The 26,672-nt window shown below is 40.4% G+C and overlaps 1 protein-coding gene across 3 annotated transcripts in view; it reads right to left on the bottom strand.

Annotated features, from left to right (window-relative positions):
- The window catches only part of TMEM132C (transmembrane protein 132C), a 1,041,790-nt gene that overhangs the window by 145,653 nt on the left and 869,465 nt on the right, over positions 1-26,672 (bottom strand). For all 3 annotated transcript variants that reach the window (XM_077293267.1, XM_077293268.1, XM_077293269.1), the window contains one exon: positions 7,368-7,511. In XM_077293267.1, the coding sequence (XP_077149382.1) occupies positions 7,368-7,511 (144 nt within the window). The remainder of the gene's footprint in view (positions 1-7,367; positions 7,512-26,672) is intronic.

Here is a 26,672-nt window from a genome sequence, read left to right as displayed (position 1 = left end):
CATCATGCTTAAATGTTGCGCTTACATAATTTGAAACAAATTTATCATAACTAAGGGTGACATTTGATAAATATGGAATGGTGGAATTGAAGTGAGTACACAAAAGATTTACCTCAAATTACTCCATTTTTTATAAATGTGGACCATTGTGCTTTTATATGATACCAAAATATTAGCACGTTTTACCACACAATGGCCTTGTATAATTTATATGCATGATTTTCTATGGTGGGCCCAGGTACTCCAGACCGATGCTGGGTGAAGCCCCAATTGGGCTCCTTTGCAGGAATGGAGCCCAAACCTCATATATGAGCAGCAGTTGCCACAATACATTTAATTCACTGTAAAAACAAAGGCATTGTCACGGGTTTACCGCGACTGAGAGGAGCCAGAATACCACAGTGTCTGATTTCTCCTACTCCTGCACTAATTAGAAGCACTCCACTTTCATACTAAACTGTGCGGGTTTCTTGTAGCAGTGCTGGGGTTCATCTGCTCAGTTGAGAGCTCTTGGAAGCTTTCCTGCATTAAGGCTCTCAGCTGTTCACTATTAGCCACTCCCATCTCCTATAAAATCTGGGTCCTAGCTAGCACTCATTGTCAGATTAGCTTATGCTGCATGGTTGGAAGTGGTGGTTTGTGGTTGTTTGAGAAGCCATTTTGTGGATTTATCTGAGACTATTGCTAGGTTTTGGTTGCATGCTGATTCCAATCCTTCTCCTACTACTGGCCTAAAAAACCTGTCTATGCTATTTTAGACATTATATCATTGTCCTCTATAGACATGAATTGGCTCTTTTGTTAAAGTTGTTCTTCTCTTTATGGATACTACATAGGAGAGAAGCATGGGATTGACGATAGAGGAAATGAAGCTCCGCTGACTATATTAATTACAAGAAGCCTCACAGCAGGCCGAATTGCAATACGTTTCATTTTACGTGTCTGGAAACAGGTAAAAAAAAATAATTCACATGAATTGTTTAATAAGAAAAGCAACTGGGAGTCTGTCATGTCCACTGATACGATTAGAGCATTTGTCATGGGACTGTTGAGAAATCACACTGTAAAATTACATGCATTTTACAAAACACTGCACTGCATTTGGTTTATGGCAGCACATTTATGGTGAGATTGAGATGTTGGGTATGAGCGACATTTATCTTTCTCATCTGTTCTCTGTCATGCAGAATGAAGCCGAGATTGATTTAAGCGGAATCTGCCTTGGGATTTTTTAAGAATCATTAAATATATGGCTGTGTCAGATTGCAAGAATATACTGGGATTTTTATAGAAATTTAGTGCTATATGATGACAGTCTGATGCAACACGACTTCAGTGAATCTCAGTAGTCCAGATATGATGAGTATTGTCTTTTTATAGTAAATCGTAGCAACATTTAAGCTGAAAAGATATTCTAGAAGAAAACATGAGAAGTAAACCCTATGGTATAGACATCACCAGATCGGCCTGTATGGCTGTTATGGGACTCATCAGCATTGAGGTCTATATCTGTACAAATATAAAGGCTATTAGTGAGCACATAGCAAAATGTATCTAATATGGAAAAATTAGAGATACAGTGCTAACATGATTTTTTGTGTTAAATTTAGCTGCACATTATCTGTTTTTTTTTTGCAAAATAGGCTATGTTTGCATTTTGTTTGAGATATATATTCAATGTACATATATGTTAGACATGTACACCCTTTGCGTTTACAGTTGATCATTTCTGCGTTTGACTCCCATTTTTACCCAACAAATGCCATGCAGTAATTTTTTTTGCTGTGATCCGTATTTATTATTCAGTGGCATACAATGTAGTTCTCTGATTGTGGTATATCATCTCAGCACCATAGGATTAGATCGCCTGCTGAAAAGACACCAAGATCCTTTATTACCATTCCTTCTTGCTTTCTTCGTGGAATAGTTTTAGATTAATTTGGAAAGCACTGAACCATTTTGTATGTAATGTACATGTTACCCCAGTTAACTATGCTTCTACTTGTTTTCTATTTTACAAGCTACACTAATACCTCATAGAGTTAACTGGTAGTAAAATTGTCAATCAATCTGCTGTAATGAATGTATAAGCGGCTTTAGTAAAAAAGAGTCTAAAAATGTTTTAGCCTTGATGCAACAAATCTTCTCAAAACCAAGCAAAATTTTACTCCAAATGGAAATAGTGAGCTGCTATGCAATCCTCTGCATTCAACTCTTAATAGCGCTACAAATAATTTTAAAGTGTAACTATTTTTTTTATTTAAACATCCTCCAGGCATTGCAAAGTTATAAAGTTTTGTAATATACTTCATTACCTTATTTTACTTCCTCATCTCTCAAACACTATGCTGCAGTACTGTTTAATAAGGTCAATTCATACTCCTTTAGAAGCTGCTTTCAACTGCAGCCCAGCCAAGGTCCTATCTCTATTTACAAACAATCAGGGAATTCCGCTGTCTTAGTACATGAGTTAAATGCAAAGAAAGAAATTCCTATACTGTTTGGAAACAGCAAAGGGATGTTGGCTGAGCATCAGTTGAAAGCAGCTTCTAAAGGAGTGATGTGAATGCGAATCAGCACTACAGCAAGGTGTTTGGAAAAGAAAGAAGCAAAATAAGTTAAAAGATTTTATTACAAAAAATCTAAACTTTGCAAACACAGAAGAATAACTAAATTCTAAAAAAAAACTTTAGTTACTCTTTAAGAAGTGTTAAAGGAAATCTGTAAGCAGTTTTTTTTTCTAGATAATCTGAGGGCAACATGAGGTAGAGGTTAAACTACCGATTTCAATAGTGTGTCACTTCTCAGTTTGTGTACTGTTTACTTACAATAAAAGTTTTATCACTTGGTTATTACAATTGTTTGAAAGTACATGACACTCACTTGCTATACTGACTCCGCCCTCGACTGTGATAAGCAGCTTACTGTCAATAGACAATGTACATAGAGAGCCTGGTGTGGGCTAGGCTAGCTTTCTCAGCTCTGATTCATGCTATATCTAAGAAGTCTAATTACATCACAACTGCTGCACCCATAAAACTAAGTGATACATCTGGATTCAGGGTCTCTTTGCCTACAATATGATGAGGTAGCAAAAACTGACAGATTTCCTTTAAAGATGGTCATGCACAGACCAATATATCCCTCACAACATTTAGCACACTTTACAGACTTCTTCATGTCTGCTTGATTTACTTATCATAGTCCTATAGCTCCATACTAATATAGAAATATGTGTCATGTATAAATAAGAACTTGTGCCCACCTCAACAATTATCTGTAGGCATAGAATTAAGCTATCGTGACTAGTGTTGAGCGATACCGTCCGATACTTGAAAGTATCGGTATCGGAAAGTATCGGCCGATACCGGCAAAGTATCGGATCCAATCCGATACCGATACCCGATACCAATACAAGTCAATGGGACTCATGTATCGGACGGTATCCCTGATGGTTCCCAGGGTCTGAAGGAGAGGAAACTCTCCTTCAGGCCCTGGGAACCATATTAATGTGTAAAATAAAGAATTAAAATAAAAAATATTGCTATACTCACCTCTCCGACGCAGCCTGCACCTTACCGAGGGAACCGGCAGCGTTTTTTGCTTAAAATTCGCGCTTTAACTTCCTTACGCGAAGTCCCGGCTTGTGATTGGTCGCGCGCTGCCCATGTGGCCGGGACGCAACCAATCACAGCAAGCCGTGACGTAATTTCAGGTCCTTCAGGATTTTAAAATTACGTTCCGGCGTTGTGATTGGTTGCGTCGCGGTCACATGGGCGACGCAACCAATCACAAGCCGTGACGTCACGGGAGGCAGGAGACGCGCGCATTTTAAAATGCGCGCGTGTCCAGCCTCCCGTGACGTCACGGCTTGTGATTGGTTGCGTCGCCCATGTGACCGCGACGCAACCAATCACAGCAAGCCGTGACGTAATTTCAGGTCCTTCAGGATTTTAAAATTACGTTCCGGCGTTGTGATTGGTTGCGTCGCGGTCACATGGGCGACACAACCAATCACAAGCCGTGACGTCACGGGAGGCTGGACACGCGCGCATTTTAAAATGCGCGCGTCTCCTGCCTCCCGTGACGTCACGGCTTGTGATTGGTTGCGTCGCCCATGTGACCGCGACGCAACCAATCACAACGCCGGAACGTAATTTTAAAATCCTGAAGGACCTGAAATTACGTCACGGCTTGCTGTGATTGGTTGCGTCCCGGCCACATGGGCGGCGCGCGACCAATCACAAGCCGGGACTTCGCGTAAGGAAGTTAAAGCGCGAATTTTAAGCAAACAACGCTGCCTCGGTAAGGTGCAGGCTGCGTCGGAGAGGTGAGTATAGCAATATTTTTTATTTTAATTCTTTATTTTACACATTAATGTTGTTTCGATACCGATACCCGATACCACTAAAGTATCGGAATACCGGTATCGGAATTCCGATACAGCAAATATCGGCCGATACCCGATACTTGCGGTATCGGAATGCTCAACACTAATCGTGACACGTTCAGTATTTGGTCAGTATTTTACATCAATAATTGTAAGCAAAAACTATGAGCGGGTCAAAAAGGCAGAAGTGGTGACGTGTTTCTATTAGATTTTTTCCCCGACTGTTCCTCACCTGGTTTTGGCTTACAAATACAGATGTAAAATACTGACCAAATAATGACAGTGTTACTGTAGCCTTAGGCTAATCTGCCTATAGAGAAATCTGATCTTGATTTAGAATGTGGCACTGGTCAGTCTAATGCAGAAGGATAGATAGATCGTATATGTAGATATAGATAGACAAGTAAGCACATATAGTTTGGAGACATTTCTTATATTGAGTAATATGTAGAAACAATGTGATTATCTAGTCTAAGCTTAAGCTGTCATGCAGACTACTTTGAGGATCAATAACTAAATAAATGGTGAAGGCACAAATAAAACGAGGTGCGTGATTCCTTCACCATAAGCCACAGATTCTGATAATACGCTCTGCTTTACTTCCTGACTTCATTATAGAACATTTGTTCATGTACCCTTCCTGACTAACCTTCACTGGGTCATTTGATTTTCTACAAGTGGTATTGTATTTCAACCCCTTTTTAATCATACGATTGGAAGACTGGAGCTGCATCAAATGCATTGAGTTTATTACAAACAACCTTTGTGCCCTGAGCCAAGGATGTACTGGGCAGCGCTCACGTATTTATCATGCAGGCTCCTAAAGCTCCATGATTAATCTAAGTTATAGCTACCTGGAATAAATGCTTTATTGAAGACCAGCTAATCCTTTGAGGCCCCCAAGAAAATATTACATTAGGTTAATCATAAATATATGCATGGATGATGCCTGTGCCAGTCTAACTATATAATATTACAGGAAAGATATATATCTTTGTACCGTGTTAGCCAGTAGATAGAAAGGACTCACAATTCTAAACATTTTTCTATATAATATTAGTATCATAACTCATGAGAAAAAAATCCAGTATATAAAAATAATAAATTCAATAATTCACAGAAAACACAAGCCAATATTTTGGCAATGCATGTGAGTAATTTGGTGACGCACATAAGTAATTTGGTGAAGTACATAAGTATAATTTTAATTATATATTAGTGTTAGGGTCTGTTCAAACCGAGTTTCATGAGGAGGTTTTTTTGAGTGATTCCTTTTGAAAATCCTTTTCAAAAACATTGAAAGATTCTTGGAAACCTCTTCCAATTATTTTCTGTGACAAATTTACTTCGCTGTATATACAATATGAGGAGTTTTTGAGCTTTTTTCGTGAAAAGGTTTTGAAAAATGCCTGGACGGAAAAAGAAAGTGCATGTCACTTCTTCGAAAAGGATCCTGAAGGAAACCTCTCTGAACTTGGCATTGTCTAATCGAAAGGCTACAAGAGTTTTGCAAGAGTTTTGGCCCCTGAAACGATCCATTCAGCCTTTAGATTGGACAATGCCTAGTTTGGAAAAAAATTCTTCAGAATCAGTTTCTCCTCATATGGGAATCAAAGTGAATTTCCCATAAAAATTAATTGGAGGGGCTTTCAAACAGTATTTGAAACAATTGTTAGAGGAGGATTTTTTAGAGGGTCCATTCCAAAAAACTTCTCAAAAAAATCTGTGTGCACATACCTGAAAACGATTTGTCCACTTCTCGAAAATTACTTTTATATATGTCCAAAATATGATTAATCAAACATACTAATATACCTTAGTTTTCAAGAGAACCAAATCAATAGTCTTGGTCCTTCTGTGGTATAACAGCTCCACTTCCAGTTTTGTACTCAATATGGGAAAGAGTCGGCAAATCATCAGAGATATAAGTTATTGGGCCTGGCTTTATGCTTAATTTATCCTTTGTGTACACATTGACTATAGGCTAATTATTGAAATGAGCAGTGAGCCAGCCACATTCACACACAGTGCTTAAAACATGCCAACTCAGGAAACTCTCTTGCTCTGGAATTGCTGAGAACCAGGCCTAAGGATACTATTGAAAGATTGATAAACTTTTGAAAAAAAATATTTTTCCTTTCTCTTCTGAAGATGTTAGTGCCACAACCATCGAGTAAGATATATAATGGTATGATTTTAAATTGTCCATAGCACTCAATACAGACCATGTTTTTTTCTGAGTCTAGATATTAAGACAATAGAATACATCACATATGATTAAAGAGTAGGGATGGACGAACCCAAACGGTAAAGTTCAGGCTCCATACTGAACACAGTGTCAGTGCATTTGTTTATCCTGAATACAGACTTCTCCAGGAAGTCCGTGTTACTGTTCGGGTTTGTCAGCCAAAACAAAGCTTGTTGAAAGACTGCCAATCATCAAGCTTTCCTGAGTGGACACTTCTTCCTCAATCACAGCCATATCAAGTATTGGCATGGCTGTGATTAGCCGACACACTGTTAAAATAAACATGCAGTCTCGTCTATTGTTGGCAACCAGTCAAGCTAAAGCAGACAGCTGCAGGCTGCATCCTGCAGCTGTCAACTTTTTCTTAGCTGATTATAAATTACAGAAGGGTCTCTCGCCATTTTTTAAAATTATGTAAGCAAATAATTTAAAAAACAGCACTCCCCATTTTTGATTACCAGCCAAGCTAAAGCAACTGTATGGAAATGGCTAACTCTTAATTAAATACTCATAACTCAAAAATGTTTGGAAAGAGATTTATCTATACTTCAGCACCAAGCCAGTCACTGTAAATTATGCTCCCCAATGGCGTGTGACTCAGACTCGTATATGCATCTTTTTCAGTTTTGTAAATGTTGGAAAAAAGTGGCATGGTTCCTCCAAAATACAGTGTTTTGTAAGCAGCAATTGGTTTTTATTATGAATGATAAAAGATAAAATTACACTTACTTTTACTACATCCTCATCTGAGGACTTGCATTCCACCAACTCTGAAATGTCAGCTACAGACCCATTTTCTTCAACTGAGACAACCTTCACTGGCACCGCTACTGTCTTTCCTGTTAGGATTGCAGTATTCAAAATCTCTGTGTCCTACATAGAAATAAAAAAAACAATGATTGTGTTAAAGTATGCTATATATGTAAGTTGACTTGTCTGTTTCTTAAGAGGGTGGAGGAAAATGTACTTTGTAAATTGTATTCATTTGGTTTCCATCAACTTAAATCCAATATGAATAATACCACGACTATTGTGCAAGACAAATTACAATAATATAGATGTCCTTGACTCAAAGGGATTTTATCAATGTAGTCCCCAAATGATCAAACACATGTAAAATAATAAATAAATCTAAGAATTCTCACCCATCTGGGGTGTAGTGCTATCTCTCCTCTGCTCCTGCCTCAGGAGTTTGGTTGCAGCAGTGACAGTGACATTAACAGAGCTCAGTGATTGGCTGCAGCCATTATATGTCAATGTGAAGTTACCACTGCAGCCAAAACACTGAGACAGAAGTTGTGACTCAATTCCAACTCTAGACCCAGGAAAAGTGGAAAACCACTTTAAGTAAGGTTTTTCAACAAATAATTTGTTTTATTTCTCTTCTCTGAAATGTAGTAGATATTAGCATGTAAAGGTTAGAATACAATTTAGGAAAAGATCAACCTAGGGGTTACCAGAGATTTTTCACTGGGTGCATGTACTTATTCCAGTATATGATATTGACCAATTATAAGCAAGCAACAATATACAGGATAAAAAAGACAATAGCTTAGAACAAGTTGTCTCATGTGTAAGACATGTAATGACTGACTATCTGCTTTACTCACTGATCTCACTGCAGAGCTGTGTGTGATTACAAAGTGTAAAAGCATAGCAAGGATGAGTGTGATTACTAATACTTCTTCAGTTTTCATCTCCCAGCAGTCAGGGTGGGGGAAGGCGGTACAGCAGAGCTTTGTAATGTGACAAAGCTCAACTCTGCTGTATTCCCTCCTTCCACTCTTACTGCTATCAGTTTAAAGCTGAAAAAGTGTTAGAAATCACTAATCTCTACTATGCTCCCACAACATTATTATCGCTCTGCAGTGATACCAGTGAAGAGAGCAGTGCTGTCTTTAATTACTCACTGAAGAAAATCTGCTCTAAGCTATTGTAGAGGTGTGTTCTTCTTTCTCCTGTATGTTTCTGCCTGCTTTTGATTGTTTAGTGTCACATAGGGGAAGAAGTACATGCCCACAGAGACAATTCTCGGGTAATGCCAAGTTTAGGTTACCTTAAATTATAACCTAAACTTTATATGCTGAGATCTTTGCATTGGAAAGGAGAAATTAAAAAAATAAAAACTATATTTTATTCAGTTTTGCAGCCACTATTGATGTTGCCAATTTAACATGCCAAAACCGATGAAAGATCCTCTTTAAAAAGTAATTCAACTTTTCTTCCTGATTTTTTATACTTAGCAAACATTTGAGTTGCTTGCAGATTGGGGGGATTTCCCAATAGAGCCCTGAGAAGTACACACCCACCGATCTGCAGGCAATTCAAGTGCCTACTAAATATGAAAGATCAGGAGAAAATGTTGTTACTTTTTCAGAATATCAGCATTTAGCTCAATGTGTGATTTCTAAGCCATGTATTCATCTATTTCCTGAAGTCACACAGACAATGAATGAAGCGGATGACAAGAATGCTCAACTAGGATTCATTGAAGACAGGGCTCTGCAGTACACGGTTCCTCTGTGCCCATTAATAGGATTGCTGGTGTGACTGAGCTATAGATATAGATAGGGGATAACTTATTCGGGGAATAAGCCTTTGACTAATGCACCATTGTTGACTTGACTATTCTACTCACATTTCTTACTCAAATTCAGGGTCATCATGGCTGCTATTATTATATCTATATTTGATTGTGCTGACAGTAATAGAGTGCAAACAAATCTGTAAAAATATCTATTATAATTCATTCCAATTCACAAATTCTCATCATTCTTTTTTAATAAAAAATATACATCCAAAATGGAAAAGAATAAGATATAGGACTGTTAAAGTCAAGTATTTTCACAAAAACCCAAAGATAACTATGTCTATTTTTTATTCCAACAGAGGTACTTCTCATCCCACTAGGCTGGTTCAAATGGGGATACCAAAATGTGTTTTTAGTATTTTCATTTTCCATACAATTAAAAAACAAAACAAAAAAAAAAATAATTATAACAAAAATTATAATTGCCACTTAAAAGCAAGTCTGTTGAATGCCTTGCCAATGTTTCCTGAAATGCAGAACATGCACATAATGGAAAATCCATTTAAACGAGATGTAAAATATTTAAGTTCTTCGTATTGGTAAGATCAGTTACAGTCAAATGTTTCCCTAAATCAAAGATGAAAGCTTTTTATTTTCTTCCATTCAATGCATTTCAAAAGTTTCATTAGACAAGTTTATACAGAGAAGCATCATGCAAAGTTTCAGTAAGGCAGAGTTTTGTGAAAAGCAACTATTTTTTTAATAGAATGTTAATATTTATTCAAGGATAGTTTTAGTGTGAGATATACCATCAATTTTCTCTGATACATAAAAAACAATAAATTACTCATATAGATATGGTAGCTGAAAACTATAGTGAAAAGATTTATAAAATACCATCAATTAGAAGGAAATATTCACTTTTTCTGTAACATTCTGTACATATATTGTGATAGACATGCATTTTGCCTTGTGGATTGTTATGAAGAGTGGTTTGGAGTGCAGTTAAAAAAAATTTTTTAAATTCTTTATTTAAGTTTTCATATTACAAAGACAAATATCAAAATATAAGTGCTCACAGATAGATCTCAAGTAAATATTGATTCAGAAGAGACTGAGATGCATTAGAAGATACAGGCAATCAATGCCGAAGCCGAAGTGGCAAGGCAACCAAGATGGTGGGCACGGTCACGGCATCGCATCATAAAGCCCTGGAAGGAGGAGAGGGGGAAGCAGGAGTCGCGCATAGCATGGCGTGACCATAGGTAGAAATGGATTTCAGGGGGAGGGGCGGTTAGGTCCGTCAGAGTGGGATGAGAATTTAATCCAGGGAAGCCAAGAGTTTTGGAATTTCTCGTGGGAGCGAGTTTCCCAGCTAGAAAGTTCTTCCAAACGAAATAGGTCCTGAACCTTTGAAGTCCATTCTTTCAGCGTTGGGGGAGCTAATTGCCTCCAATGTGTAGAAATCAGATGTTTAGCAGCTGCAACTAGGATGGGAAGCAGCTCATGTTTCCCTTGTTTAAAAGTTGTGGAAGGGAGAGAGAGTATTACTTCCTGGGGAGTCAGGTCACGTGACATTAGGCCCATACTTTGTAAAGATTTATTTATGCCGGACCAGAAATGTGATAGTTCCGGGCAGAGCCAAAAGATATGTAGTAGGGTCCCTATAGATTGGGAGCATCCCCAGCACAACGGAGAGTCCGTTAGCCCTAAGTGAAAAAGTCACTCTGGGGTTCTGTACCACCTAGAAATAATTTTAAATGCGTTTTCTTGTAGTAAAATACATCTAGAGAAACCGTGGGAGTTAGCGAGTACCTGTTGAGTTTCCCGGGGGGATAGTGTGATTTTTAATTCTGTCTCCCAGGAAGAGAGATAAAGAGGTTTAAATAGGTTTGGGGTCTTAAAGAGGTTTGCATATAGTTTAGAAACTAATCTGGTAATTGGCGATTTCAACCTAACCAGAAATTCAAGCCATAACCAGTCAGGGGGTTGACTCTCGATTGATTTGAGTTTCGACATGATATGGCGAATATGGTTTTTTTGAAGGAGGTTGGAGGGTTGTTTTGACGCGTTTGATGGCCAATTGTCAGTGCATGGAACCTTGTTGGACAAAAATTGGGAGATTGTGACGTTAGGCAGGGAGTCCCAAAGTCCGCAGGCATCTTTATAATTGGGATCCATTAGCCAGGGAGTAACTTTGAGCGGAATATTGTCAAGAAAAAGGCAAAATGGAGGACGGTTTGGGATAAGGGTACGTCTAATGGATAAGGTGTTGAGAATTATGTCATCCAGTTTTTGTTTCGGGGGAATAGATGTCCAGAGATAAAGATCTGCCTCCTTCCCCAACAGGGACAATTCGAGTTGCGTGTTTAAGTTATCTGGGTTAGGTTTTACTAAGTTTTTCCATCTAGCGAGGTGGATTGCTTTTTGATAGGTACGAAAATCTGGCAAGCCGAGACCGCCCTCGCCTCTGGGTAGAGAAAGGATTTTTAGAGGAAGTCTAGCTTTTTTATACTTCCACACAAACTGAGAGACCAATTGGTTAATCGAGAGGAAGAAAGAGTTAGGGAGATTTATAGGTACCATATTCATGGGGTAGAATTTTTTTTGGAAGATATAGGATTTTATGACGTTTATCCTACCTATCCAGGATAGATATGGTAGGTCGTACTTTTTTAAGTTTAGTTGTATGTTAGCTAGAAGGGGAATGTAGTTATATTTATAAAGGGAGGAAGGGTCAGCCGTTAGATAAATTCCGAGGTATTTTAGTTTTTCTGCAGGCCAGTTGAAAGGGGTATCCTTTTTTTAATATTGAGATATCCGAAGCACTTGCCAAGACATTTAAAGCTTCTGACTTATTCATATTTATTTTGAAATTAGAAATCTCACCAAATTCTTCAAATAATGACATAAGTCTGGGAAAAGATGATCTTGGATTAGTGGTTAAAAGTAGAAGATCATCAGCGAAGGCAGCCACCTTAACCTCTGACCCGCCCACTTTAAGGCCTTTAATGTCAGTGTCTTGTCTTATCTTTTCCATCAGAGTCTCCATTACCATGATGAAGAGAGCAGGGGAAAGAGGACAGCCTTGTCTGGTGCCATTTAGTATTTTAAAGGGCTCCGAGAAGATCCCGTTCACCTTGACTCTAGCAGATGGGTCCACATAGAGGGACATAATGGCTTCTATGAAAGGGGGTAGGAAGGCAAATTTTTGTAATGTATAGACCATGTATTGCCAACTGATCCTGTCAAACGCTTTTTCAGCGTCCGTTGACAGGATGGCTAGCGGTGTTCTGGTTGTCCTTGCGTAGGAAATAGCATGCAGGACTTTTACAGAGTTGTCTTTGCCCTCACGGCCTCTCACAAACCCCACCTGATCGGGGCGAATAATCCCACCTAGAACTTTATTGATTCTTGAGGCCAATATCTTAGCCCACAGTTTGAGATCAGTGTTAAGTATTGAAATGGGACGGTAATTACTGCAGAGGCTGTCATCTTTCCCCTCTTTTGGTATAATGGCAATGTAGGCTTCCAGCGCCTGGCGGGGTGGGGTCTTCCCTTCAAAGAAGGAGTTGAAGAGATTTACTAGATGGGGGAGGAGGATGTCAGAGAATTTTTTATAGTATCCCACCGGGAACCCGTCAGGACCGGGAGATTTACCATTGGGGGTAACTTTTAAAGTGTCTTCCACCTCTTTTAGTGTGACTTCGGCAAGTAGTGTATTACAGTCCTTAGGGGAGATTGTCGGAAGGGAGAGAGGGGCCAAGAAATTTTGAATTTTGGTTATGGCCGTTGAACAGTCTTTCATGTCGTCAGAGCGAGGCAGATTATAAAGAGATTCATAATATTAGCGGAAGGTCTCAGCAATTTCCCTAGAGTCCACAACTCTCTTGTTTGTCTTAGTGAAAATATGTTTAATGAATTTCTTTTCTTTTTGCTGTTTAAGCAACTGTGTAGTAAGTTTGCTACTTCTGTTACCATGCATGTAGAAGCGATGTCTGCAATACATGAATAATTTTGCTGATTTCACGTTTAACAAATCTTTGAGTTTGTTGCGGAGGGAAATAAGATCTTCAAGAGACTCACTCGATCTAGTGGTTTTATGGGTACGCTCTGAAATGTTAATTTGATGGAGAAGAGACTGAATTTCTTTATCTCTCTGCTTTTTAATATACGAACTTAAAGAAATAAGTTCCCCTCTGAGGACGGCCTTATGTGCTTCCCAGATGATGGGAGAAAATTGTCCAGTGTTAATATTTTCATCAAAGAATCTGGAGATGGTGGTTTTTAGACTGTTCACATGTTTAGGGTTGTCAAGCAATGATTCGTTTAATCGCCAAGTCATGGTAGCTCTAGGTAAGGTGGAGATTATTATCTCCAGGAAAATAGGTGCATGGTCCGAAATTGTAATTTCCCCAATTCGTGATGATTTGATTAAATGTAGAGTGCAGGATTGCACAAGTAAATAATCTATACGGTGGTATGAGTTGTGTGGAGGCGAAAAAAAGGTGTAGTCTTTTGTGGTGGGGAAAAAGTTACGCCAGGGGTCCACTAACTGTAGAGATCTTAGTTAGCTTAAAATTTTTTGTCTCGCTTTCTGAGAAATGGGGGAGGAGCCACTGGAGTGCAGTTAAAAATTTAACACCAACACAAAGTGACTAGTGATGAGAGAACCCACTCAAATTTGAATTCAGCAGTTTGCTCAACATTGGCCAGTAAATTTAATTAACATCAAATGTCTCCTCTCAAACTAGAGAAAAATAAGCCCTGTCTTGCAGTGCAGCCCCGGTTGTATTCTTTGGTCTAGTCACCAGTGTAACTTCACAGGCCTTCTGCACCCAGCATCTTCAGCATCTTCTGGACTGATTGGCCTGTGATGTCATGGTGAATATCCATTTTTTATTGTCTTTTAAGTCAGAAAATTGAAAGCACACCTCTTATAACTTTGCTAATTTTGAGTGAATCGAACAAAAAAATCAGATTCTCCGCAAATTACATTTTTTGTGAAATTCAAGGCAATGTCAATTTACCTTGAATAACCTCTAAAATTTACTATTAGAGAATATTTACACCTGCAGACTTACTATGGCATTCAATTTAATGTGAAATTTTAATAATAGTTGAACAAAAATTGATGTACAAAAACATAGGAAAAAATGCAGGCAGCACTCCATAGCGTAAAGGTGAAAAAATGTGATTTTATTTCAAACCCACATGCTGTGGCAATGTTTCGGCTCAAATGAGCCTTTTTCAAGCCAAGGCTTTAAGCTATGGAGTACTGCCTGCATTTTTTCCTATGTCTGGATTGAGGCAAGTCTTGGATATTTTGTCTAGGAGGGGTGCACCCACCTATTGGTAAAGTGCTGTTCCAATTTTCTATGTTTATACAAAAACATATACAGTAGGGAAAATAATTATTTGATACACTGCCGATTTTGTAAGTTTTCCAACCTACAAAGAATGGAGAGGTCTGTAATTTCTATCGTAAGTACAACTGTGAAAGACAGAAAATCACATTGCATGATTTTTAAATAATTAAAATGCATTGTATTGCATGAAATAAGTATTTGATCACCTACCAACCAGCAAAAATTCTGGATCTCACAGACCTACTAGTTTTTCTTTAAGAAGCCCTCCTTCGCTGCACTCTTTACCTGTACTAATTGCACCTGTTTGAATTTGTTACCTGTATAAAAGACACCTGTCCACACACTCAATCAATCACACTCTAATCTCTCCAACATGGCCAATGCCAAGGAGCTGCCTTAGGACACCAGGGACCAAATTGTAGGTATAAACAAGGCTGGAAAGGACTACAGGACAATAGCAAGAAGCTTGGTGAGAAGGCAACAACTGTTGGCACAATTATTAGAAAATGAAAGAAATTCAAGATGACTGTCAATCTTCCTTGGTCTGCAAGATGCAAGATCTCGCATCGGGGAGTAAGGATGATTCTGAGAAAAATCAGGATTCATCCAAGAACTACAGGTGCTTCTCACAAAATTACAATATCATCAAAAAGTTAACTTACTTCAGTTTTTCAATACAAATAGTGAAACCCATATATTGTATAGTCATTACAAAAAAAGTGATCTATTTCAAGTGTTTAGTTCTGTTAAAGTGGATGATTATGGCTTACAGCCAATGCAAACCCAAAAATCATTATCTCAGTAAATTAGAATAATTAGCAAAAAACACCTGCAAAGGCTTCATAAATGTTTAAAAATGTCCCTTAGTCTGTTTCAGTAGGCTCCACAATCATGGTGAAGACTGCTGACTTGACAGATGTACAGAAGGCAGTCATTGACACACTGCACTAGGAGGGTAAGCCACAAAAGGTCATTGCTAAAGAAGCTGGCTGTTCACAGAGTGCTGTATCCAAGCATATTAATGGAAAGTTGAGTGGAAGGAAAAAGTGTGAAAGAAAAAGGTGCAAAAAAAAGTGCAGCTGGGATAACCACAGCCTTGAAAGCATTAAGAAAAGGCCATTCAAAAATGAGGGGGAGATTCACAAGGAGTATACTGCTGCTGGAGTCATTTTTTCAAGAGCCACCACACAGACGTATCCAGGACATTGGCTACAAGAGTCGCATTCCTTGTGTGAAGCCACTCATGACCAATAGGCAACTCCAGAAGCATCTTACCTGGGCCAAGGAGAAAAAGAACTGGACTGTTGCGCAATGGTCCAAGGTGTTGTTTTCAGGTTAAAGTAAATTTTGCTTAAATGTAAAGGCAGCTACAAATGTAACGTCACCAATTGTACTACTTGCAAACATTTGATTACTACCAAGTTTTTTAGTGATCATAGTAACACTCTTTGAGAATTACAGGTATAGAAGAAATAAAAAAAATGCTTCGCGGTGGTGATATACACAGAGTTTTACTAACACGTGAGGCATATTGGATTTTTAACTTATGCATGTAGAAAAGCCGCAGAGACACCATCACGTGTTTCTCAACGCAAGCAATGAATAGCCAGGTCTTTCACCGGGAAGGAACAACCACGGGAAGGAACAACCACGGGAAGGGCAGCATCCAATAAAGGAAAACCACCTATGCCAAAACATGGTATCCATCCAGAGACAGCTGTTTGGGGGTATTTGCCCCTCATCAGTGTGGAGTAGGAAACTGGCTATTAGGAGCAGTGCCTAGTGAAAAGGCTATGAACATAAGGATGAATGACCTCGGGGAGATCAAAACATCCAACACCGCGGAGACACCATCACGTGTTTCTCAACGCAGTGATCCAGAACACTGCCCCCATCCCTTATGGGAGATATGCAAATGCATGTAGAAAAGCCGCAGAGACACCATCACGTGTTTCTCAACGCAAGCAATGAATAGCCAGGTCTTTCACCAGGAAGGAACAACCACGGGAAGGGCAGCATCCAATAAAGGAAAACCACCTATGCCAAAACATGGTATCCATCCACAGACAGCTGTTTCGGGGATGTTTTGATCTCCCCGAGGTCATTCATCCTTATGTTCATGGATTTTTAACTTAGGCACCAGATTTCCTGACGGTCTCAATAAGAGGAATGAGCTAATGTTTCATTATTAATCAAAACAAGTCATAGTGTATTTTACATGTAATTTTATTTCGCTTTATTTGTTTCTCATTGTTTATCCAGCTGTTTTTGTACATATATTTTCATATCAATTAACCTTTTTATTCAATAGGACTTTTTGATCATGTGACATGTTTTCAGCATTTAATTAGTTCCAAGGTCTTTTTATACTAAGTTTGTTATATGGTAGATCAGCTTTGACAAAGACTGCTGTGTCGGTCGAAACGCGTCGCTTTCCTCACGAGTGTAATGGTGATGTCCCAGGAGTACTCTCCCTTTTAGCATTTTGGGTTAAAGTTTTGTATTTTATTTAGAAGAAGCTGGAGCATTTCTCTCTTTCTTTGAGCTTCATCATGTCATCAGGACGGAGTTCTTGGCCTCTTCATTGAATCGGTGAGCTGGCTTTTTCTCTTCATTTTTTTCTTTGTCCTAGAACAAAGACTTAGGGGACTCCAACAGAGAGGGTGGAATGAGGAGGTAGTGTGGGAGTGGGAGACGCTGAATGTGCGGTTGAAAATGTATGAGGAGATCCAGGATTTGGTGAGATCTTTGATGCCGAAGGAGGAGAGGATCTGTAGTAGGAGGCAGAGGCCAACTGTGTCGAAAGCAGAGGACAGGTCTAGAAGAAGAAGTATAGAGTATTGTCCGTTAGCTTTGGCTGTAAGTAGGTCATTAGTAAGTTTGGTCAGGGCTGTCTCAGTTGAGTGGTGGGGTGGAAACCAGATTGTAGATTGTCAAAGATCAAGTTAGATGAGAGGTGGGAGGAAAGTTCAGTGTGGATGTGCTGCTCCAAGAGTTTGGAAGCGAATGGGAGCAGCGATATTGGGCGACAGTTGGACATAACAGTTGGATCGAGGGTTGGCTTTTTAAGGATAGGCATGATTGTGGCATGTTGGAAAGCAGAAGGGAAGATACCAGAAGTTAGTGATAGGTTGAAGAGGTGGGTTAGTGTTGTGAACTCCGTTTTCAGGCTCCCTCTTGTGGTCACAGATGGTATTGTGTGACTTTGGTTTTTTGGCTCCCCCTGGTGGTTTGGTTTATTATCCTGCGGGTCTGGCTGGATCAGCTGCCTCGTTATTCACCAGGGAGGCTCCTATTTAGCTCTGCTTCACTTCCATTTGTTGCCGGCTGTCAATGTATTCAGTGCTATTCTGATTACTCCTGATTATCTCGTTTTCTGCCTCTTCAGGATAAGCTAAGTTCTGTTTGAATATTTTTTGCTCATCGGCCTGCAATATGATTTCTGTGTATGATGAGTCTAGTCCAGCTTGCTAATATGTGATTTCTTTTTGCTGGTAAGCTCTGGGGTACGGAGTTGCTTCCCCCGCACCGTTAGTTGGTGCGGGGGCTCGAGCAATCTCTGCGTGGATATTTTGAATAGGGTTTTTTATTGACCGCACAGTTCCCTTCCTATTTTCTGCTATCTAGTATTAGCGGGCCTCATTTGCTAAATCTGATTTCATCTCTGCGTTTGTGCTTTCCCCTTAACTCACCGTTAATATTTGTGGGGGGCTATTCTATATCTTTGAGGTCATTCCACTGAGGCAAGAGAGGACTTTCTTTCCCTCCAGGAATAGTCAGTTTCTCAGGCCGTGAAGAGACGTCTAGGATTTTTAGGTAACGTTCCACGGCTGCCTATAGTTGTGTGCGGATAGGATCAGGTTGCGGTCAATCTAGTTACCACTTCCCCAGAGCTAGTAGTCTGTTCAGTTACTTAGCTAGTCCGACCTGCAATCCTTGCCACTAGGATCATAACAGGTTAGGGATGGGATATAAGTGGCAGTGAGGTTGGGGAGGTGGTGGGATGGGATGGGGTCGTGCGCACAGGTGGTGAGGTGCAATTTGGAGAGGAGACAATTAAGCTCCCCTTCAGTGATGTTGGGTAGGGAGGTTATGGGATTTGGGCATTGGTCTGGTATACAAAGGGGTTGTGGTGGTTGAACAATGAAGACTTGCCTTGTTCAGTCGATCTTATTTTTAAAGTGTGTGCAAAGTCCTCAGCAGAGATGAAGGAGGTTGGAGAGGGCAGAGAGGGGCGGAGGAGGGAGTTAAAGGTTTTGAATAACTATGGGGTTGTAGGATAGGGAAGATATGAGGGTTGTGAAGTAGGCCTGTTTAGCAGAGGTGAGAGCAGATTTGAAAGCGAGTGTTGCCTGTTTGAATGCAGTGAAGTCATGTTGTAAATGTGTTTTCTTCCAACGCCACTCTGCAACCCTGGACACTTGCCAGAGCTTTTTAGTGGTGTTATTGTGACAGGGTTGTTTATTGATACATCGCACTTCGCCATGAATGAGAGGGGCAACCGTGTCAATAGCTGATGTGGCATTGTAGAAAGCAGTGGCACTGTCTGTGTTGTGGAGTGAGGATATGGATGCCAGTGGTAGGATAGAGTCAGAAAGTGTGTGGGTGTCTAGGTGTGCGAGGTTTCTGCGGGGGTGCGCATGTTGCTGGACATGGGGGAGGAGGACAGGGATGAGAAAGTGAGCAGATGGTGTTTGGCTAGCGGGAGATGGTAGGTGGTGAAGTTAGATAGAGAGCAGAGTCTTTTGAAGACTAGGTCTAATGTATGTCTGTCTGTATGTATCAAGACCAAAATCAGCACAGCCATTTACCAGGAAATTTTAGACCTGTCCATACTGCCAAAAGTACCAATACCTGGTTTAAAAACAACAGTATCACTGTGCTTGATTCCAGCAAACTCTCCTGACCTAAACACCACAGAGAATCTATGGGGTATTGTCAAGAGAAAGATGAGAGACACCATACCCAACAATGCAGATGAGTTGAAGGCTGCTATCAAGGCAACCTAGGCTTTCATAACACCTCAGCAGTGCCACAGGCTGATTGCCTCTATGCCACGCTGCATTGGTGCAGTAATTTATGTAAAAGGAGTCCCTATCAAGTATTGAGTGCATTTACTGAACATACATTTCAGTACATTTCGGATTTTAAAATAATCTTTCAATCTGGTGTTATAAGTATTCTAATTTACTGAGAAAATTACTTTTGAGTTTTCATTGGCTGTAAGCCATGATCATCAGCATTAACAGTAATAAACACTTGAAATAGATCACTCTGTTTGTAATGGCTCTATATAATATATGAGTGTCACTTTTTGTATTGAAGAACTGAAATAAATTAACTTTTTGATGATATTCTAATTTTGTGAGAAGCACCTGGAAATAGGAGGACCTGGTCGATGACCTGTAGAGAGCTGGGACCACAGTGTCAAACATTACCGTTAGTAACACATTATGCCGTAAAGGATTAAAATTTTGCAGGGCTTGCAAGGTCACCCTGCTCATGTCAGCACTTGTCCAGGCCCATTTGAAGTTCAACAATTACCATCTGAATGATCAGATGAGACCAAAATAGAACTTTTTGGTATCAACTCCACTCGCCGTGTTTCGAGGAAGAAGAGGATGAGTACATCCCCAAGTACACCGTCCCACCATGGGGGAAACATCATACTTTGGGGTGCTTTTCTGCAAACTGGACAGGACGACTGCATCATTTTGAAGGGAGAATGGATGGGGTCATGTATCACAAGACTTTGATCAACAACCTTCTTCCCTCAGTAAGAACATTGAAGATGGGTTTTGGCTGGGTCTTCCAGCATGACAATGACCCAAAACACACAGCCAGAGCAAGTAAGCAGTGACTCTGTAAAAGCATTTTAAGGTCATGGAGTGGCCTAGCCAGTCTGAACCCGATAGAAAATCTTTGGAAGAAGTTGAAACTCAATGTTGCCCAGCGAATCCCGAAAGATCTGGAGACTATCTGAATGGAGAAGTGGGCCAAAATCCCTTCTGCAGTGTGTGCAAACTTCTTCAAGAACTACAGGAAACTTCTGACCTCTGTAATTGAAAACAAAGGTTTCCATACTAAGTGTTATCCATAGACCTTCTCACCTATTGATATTAGCCAACCTCAGGCTGGCTCTGCAAAGAAAACTGTATTACCAAAAGTCAGCTGATGTGTCATTTGACTATTTAAATTAAAGGATGGTGGGAGTGTTCACTACCCACATCAGCTGACCAGCAACAAAGAAGCTGCCAGCAAGGATACTGAAATTAACCCTTGCTGGTCCCAAAAAAAGGAAAAAAGCAACATTTAAATTGTAGCAGAACTAGAGCTGCCATGAATCCAAAAATGAATCATGAAAGCACCTCCATTGTCAAAGGCTCAACAGTAATTGGACAATTGAAATAAACCATTTGCAAGCCTTGTGTGGCCTGGTATACTTAAAGTAATACAAAAAGCACTGGAAAAGCAAAAGAGAAAACTAAAGTGGATGATTGCAGACTTTCCTTGTTAAAGAAAAACCCTTTTAAAACATCTAAAAAAAAGCTGTGGGCTCTGTCCTTATAATCCATGGAGAATAAGCAAAAATAAACTTGCATCAGAATTAAGGGAAAAAACAATATGAAGAAGTAGGGGAAACGCCCATGATCCAAACCATACATCATCATCAGTCAAATGTAGTGGAGGTAGTTATGGCATGGGCATGTATTGCTGCCATCCCATATTTTAGAGCTCTGTGTGATCGAGAACAGTAATTCTATTTGACTAATGGAGTGACCAACACATATTGACACTGACTTTTCTATTTGTCTAGCTTTGATTTTATTTTGGTTATTTTCTTAAAGTTATGGAACTTATATTTAAGAAGAAGAACTGTTATTACAGCTTAAATATTGACACATATGGCAAAATAAAAAATACAAAATGTTTCAAATGTTTTCTAGCTGGGACTTGGATTTCTTTTTAAATAAGACTATTAGCTTTAGGCTTAATCAAAATAATTAGCATATTATCATGTGAGACATATGTGCAATCCCTCAATCATCTTCACACTAACTACAGGCCAACATAATAAATCTAATAAAAGGGAAAATGTTTGCTGCTTTGTGGTAAGTGCGGTTTTACAATTTCTCTCCTCTAATTTTATATTGTTAATAATACATCATTGTAAATAACATTTCTTTGCATCTATTACTGGAAATACATAACCACTAGAAGTCTACGTTTTTCTGTTCATATATTTTGCTTTAGCAGACTATTGATTAATTAATAAGAAAGTGTTACGTTTATTTTCTGTTTTATTTTTATGTCTACTGCATTGTGCACTGTAAAGACAAATATTTTTACTTTCTTAATGTCTTAATGTACCGTTTAACTACGGTTGAAGCTAAGAATAATATATAATTTCAAGTTGTTAATGAGTATGAAGATATCATATATTCATACCACCTACACTTAATGTTTAGTCTATACTAAGGAGAATTGTCCCACTTTTCAGCTAGCTAATAAAACTAATATCACGTGCGAGTGACATTATTATAAATAAAAGCATGGAGGCTCCTTCATTGGAGCTTATGTTACTCCGAGGAATAAACCAATTAATTCTTAGCACTGGTTTGTAGACAATTGCCATTCAGTTGTAATCTGCAAAGCTATCAAGTGGGACTAATTTAAGTACTAATTTAACATTAAAATGGGCTGAATGAGAATGTAAAATGACAGTTACTAAACAGAACCAGGCAGAGTTTGGTAGGATTACATTGTATTAATTTTATCACGTTTACCATTATGTTTTTGTATGATTTTCATTCTCATTTGCATTTTAATGGTTAATTATCAACCATGTACCATAATGGGTATAATAAAGGAGATATGCCCAAACATTGCAGAAGCTGAATAGTAATCATTTAGTCCTTACAAATAGGACACATCTTCTTCCAACACTTGATCTAAAGCTAGCCATCATTTAAAAAAATGTAAGTTCATAATGATCATGACCAATGAGTCTCTGAAAAAGCTAATCAATCATGTTGGACTTTTGAAAGAATTGAGGCGTTGGGAACCCTCTAGTCTTGATAACCAGCCTTGCTGAAGCTGACAGCTGAGGGTTACAGCTGACAGCTGAGGGAGTTTTGCCTGGCTGGTTAACAAAAAAACAAGGGAACCAATGCCTTTTTTTTTAAATTATTTATTTAGAGCGTAGAAGCAGCTGATGAATACTCCCATCCACCACTCCTGCGCTCGCTGTTATTAGCAGCAGCAAGTGTTGGATGACGGGAGCAGTAGTCCCATCAGCTGACACCAGTGACCGGAGGTAAAGTTTATACCTCCGATCACAGTTGAGCGCTTATGCTGTCTTTTGACAGCGTGGGAACTGCGGTTGACCGGTGGGGATGGTTTCACCACTGATCAAAAGTGGTGTTTGCCACGCTGCCAAGCACATGACAGCGTGACAAACACCTGGTGTTCAGGCAGCCGAACCTGAACGGTAACACGGACTTCCTGGTGAAGTCCGTTTTCGGTGTCCGTGCCCGATCAGTAGGTGTTCGGTCCGGATGCCAAACGTTACTGTTCAAGTTTGCCCATCTCTACTTTTGAACTACACCATTGATTTTGCCATGAAGTGTACTGGGAAATGGGAAAAAAATTAAAAGTGTGGTGAAATTGAAAAACAAGAGCAAATTCCACAATTATTTTGTTATTTTACTATGTTCACTTAATGCTAAAACTGACCTGCCATTATGATTCTCCAGGTCATTATGAGTTTGTAGATATCAAACATGTATAGGTTGTTTTTTATTGAAGTGGTGAAAAAATCTAAAGTGTCTTAAAAAAAGTTGCCATTTTCCGAGACCGGTAACGTCTCCATTTTTCGTGATTTGGGGCTTGGTGAGGGCTTATTTTTTGGGCGCCGAGCTGACATTTTTACTGATACCATTTTGGTGTGGATAGGATCTTTTAAACCCCTCCATTATTGCATTTAACAAAATGTTGCAGCAACCAAAAAAAGTAATTCTGGAGTTTTGATTATTTTTTCTCGTTACGCCATTTACAGATAAGATTAATTCTTTTTATATGCAGATAGTTCATGCAATTCTAATTACTGTGATACCATTTATTTTGAATGGGGAGAATTGGGGGTGATTTGAACTTTTAAATATTTTTTTATATTTTTAAAAACATTTTTTTTCTTACTTTTTACTTGCCTCAATAGTCTCCATGGGAGACTAGAAACAGTGATCATGTGACACGGGCGCCGATGGGCGCGATTTGTGACATGCTTCCAGCGCCAGCATCTTAAATGCCGCTGTCAGAGATTGACAGCGGCATTTAACATGTTAGGCTGGTTTCACATTTGCGTTTGTTGCCGCAGCGTTTGTACCGCATATAAAAGCATGCGTTGTGTTTTCCTATATTTAACATTAAAAACGCATGCTTTTTTTTGTTCTTTTTTTTGCCGCGTTTGACGACGCATGCGTCGTCTCGTCGTTTGCAGCTTGGCGCGGAAATGCAACATGTAGTAATTTCTAGAGGCGTCTATTTGCTGCCAGGAAACGCATGCGGTCGATTGCGCAAGGATTGCGGCAAAAAAACGCATTGCTGTCTATGTAAACGCATGCGTTTTTTAGCACATGCGTTTGGTTGCGTTTTTGAGCGCATGCGTTTCAATTGAGAAAAACATGTCTAGACACTAATAAGCCACCCCCCACCATCAAGGTGATAAAAGGGAGGGTGTGGACAGTTGCAGGTCACTTCTCACCAGACTCTGAAGCAGACGGGACACAGACAGGCTACATCTTGGAGGAAAACAAGACCCTGAACAATGTGAGTATATCCTAGCCAATGCCTTCATTTTCTATTTTCTGTCTCTACATGTCCTAATTTCTGCCATTTCTTTCTTTCTACATGCATCAGAATGTCTTCTTCGGATTCTTCATCTGGTGAGGAGTTTTGGCCATGACAGTCGGAAGTGGAGCATGTCATTGAGGTGAGTACTTGCCTCCTCAGATTGGTAAGTATTCACTGTCACATCGACACATGTGACAATTTGTTTTTTTCAGTTTTTTATAGCTCTTCTACTGCGGATGAGACAGGGCAGGAGCAGCGGAGCCAAGGTCCGGTGGAAAGACGGAAGCGGGTACGTTTACAAGGCTGACTGTCCTCAGTGTATTATTTTTGAATCTTCCTTTCTTTCCATTTGTATTTCTTAACTTTTTTCTTCTGGAATCCTTTTGTATGTTTACTTTCCTATTCATGCCATTTCTCAGCATCTTTTTTCTTTCTTTTCCTTATGTAAATTGAGCAAACTTTAATGACTTTATTTAATTTTTAGGTTTCACAATGGGAGGATGACCTAATTGAGAATGACCTCCTTATCACCCTGGTCCAGGAACGAGTCCCGTTGTGGGACACCCGGGATCCATTGCACTCGAACAACATCATGATCCAGCGGTTATGGAATGAGGTGGCCCAAGCGATGTGGGATGGCTGGGACAACGCCCCAACACGGGTCCGAGCTGCATTTGGTAAGTATTGCACTGCAGTGTGAAGTAGCAGAGACCTTGGCCGTGCTCACTCGACTGTGTGTGATGAAAGAAACTCTCAGGAGTTTCTCTCATCACACACAGTTGTGTGAGCACGACCAAAAGTACTTTTTCTGACCACAATTTTTCTTTTAACAGTAGCCAAAGTCAAAACACATTGGCGTTCGATGAAGGACCGCTTCAACGAGGACCTGCGTCAAGAGAGCCGTGTTCCCAGTGGTTCAGGAGCAAGGATCAGACGCTACAAATACCATCGAGTTCTGGCATTTTTAAGACCGGTCCTTGCCCAGAGAACGTAAGTATTTATCACGTGCATTAGGTTGTATTGTATTGCCATAATCTGTATTTTTTAATTCCACAGAATATTGCGTCTGGTAATTTTTTTGATATTAATTATCTTTTTCCTTTTTTCACAGCACATACAGCACGACTGTCGGCCCAGGTTCTGGAGCAGTCCTTCATCCGACAGCCATGGACCCGCCCCAGCCATCCACCAGCGCAGCAGCAAGTGGGCCTTCCTCACTAACTGGAGACCAGGGAGCTGGTCCATCAGGTCTTCCCCTTTCGCAGTCCTCTTCCACTGCCCCCTTTTTTTGGGGCTCATCCCGGCAGTGGCAGAGGGCTTCGGACAGGTCACTCATGCCCGAGTTTTTGCACTTGAGCTCGGTTTTACACGATGCGATCAAGGCTTTGGGTGACCGAATGGATTCTTCGCACGTAAATGCACGTATCCAGGAGGTCAGCAAAAGCCTTGATCAAGTGAAAGCTGATCTCCAGAGGCCAGCACATCATTTTTTAATCAAATTGTACAGGGCATGTCAGAACACCTTACTCCTGATCTCCAGCTGAGTGTCATGCAGGCCTGCAATGCTGCTTACGTGCAGGCTATGCAGCAGAGTTGGTATTATCAGCAGACAGTGGGGGCAAATCCACCTGTGCCTTCACTGTCACGCTTGATGGCCACCTCTGCTGCATCCCACTGCACGGCCACCTCAATTCCTTCCACAGCCGGACACCACTACAGTACCACAACCATGCCGAGTGCAGTTGGACATCCCACTACCACCACCATGACATCCGCTGCTCCTGCTTGGACCTCCACCACTTCCTCCATGATGCAGTAGGACCCTGGCATGGCCTTCCGTACCGCCTCCTCCATGATGCAGCAGGACCCTGGCATGGCCTTCCATACCACATCCTCCACGATGCAGCAGGACCCTGGCATGGCATTCCGTACCACCTCCTCCACGATGCAGCAGGACCCTGGCATGGCCTTCCGTACCGCCTCCTCCACGATGCAGCAGGACCCTGGCATGGCATTCCGTACCGCCTCCTCCACGATGCAGCAGGACCCTGGCATGGCATTCCGTACCGCCTCCTCCCCGATGCAGCAGGACCCTGGCATGGCAATCCGTACCGCCTCCTCCACGATGCAGCAGGACCCTGGCATGTCCTTCCCCTCTACGAGCGCTATGGACTCTGGCATGGCTGCACCCTCTATGAGCGCTAGGGACTCTGGCATGGCTGCACCCTCTATGAGCGGTATGGACTCTGGCACAGTGCAGCCGGACCCTGACAGGTCACCCGC

This window comes from Ranitomeya variabilis, chromosome 1 (assembly GCF_051348905.1).
Source record: "Ranitomeya variabilis isolate aRanVar5 chromosome 1, aRanVar5.hap1, whole genome shotgun sequence".
NCBI lineage: Eukaryota > Metazoa > Chordata > Amphibia > Anura > Dendrobatidae > Ranitomeya > Ranitomeya variabilis.
Note: the sequence above shows the minus strand (reverse complement) of the source record. Positions and strands in the feature narration are given on the sequence as shown.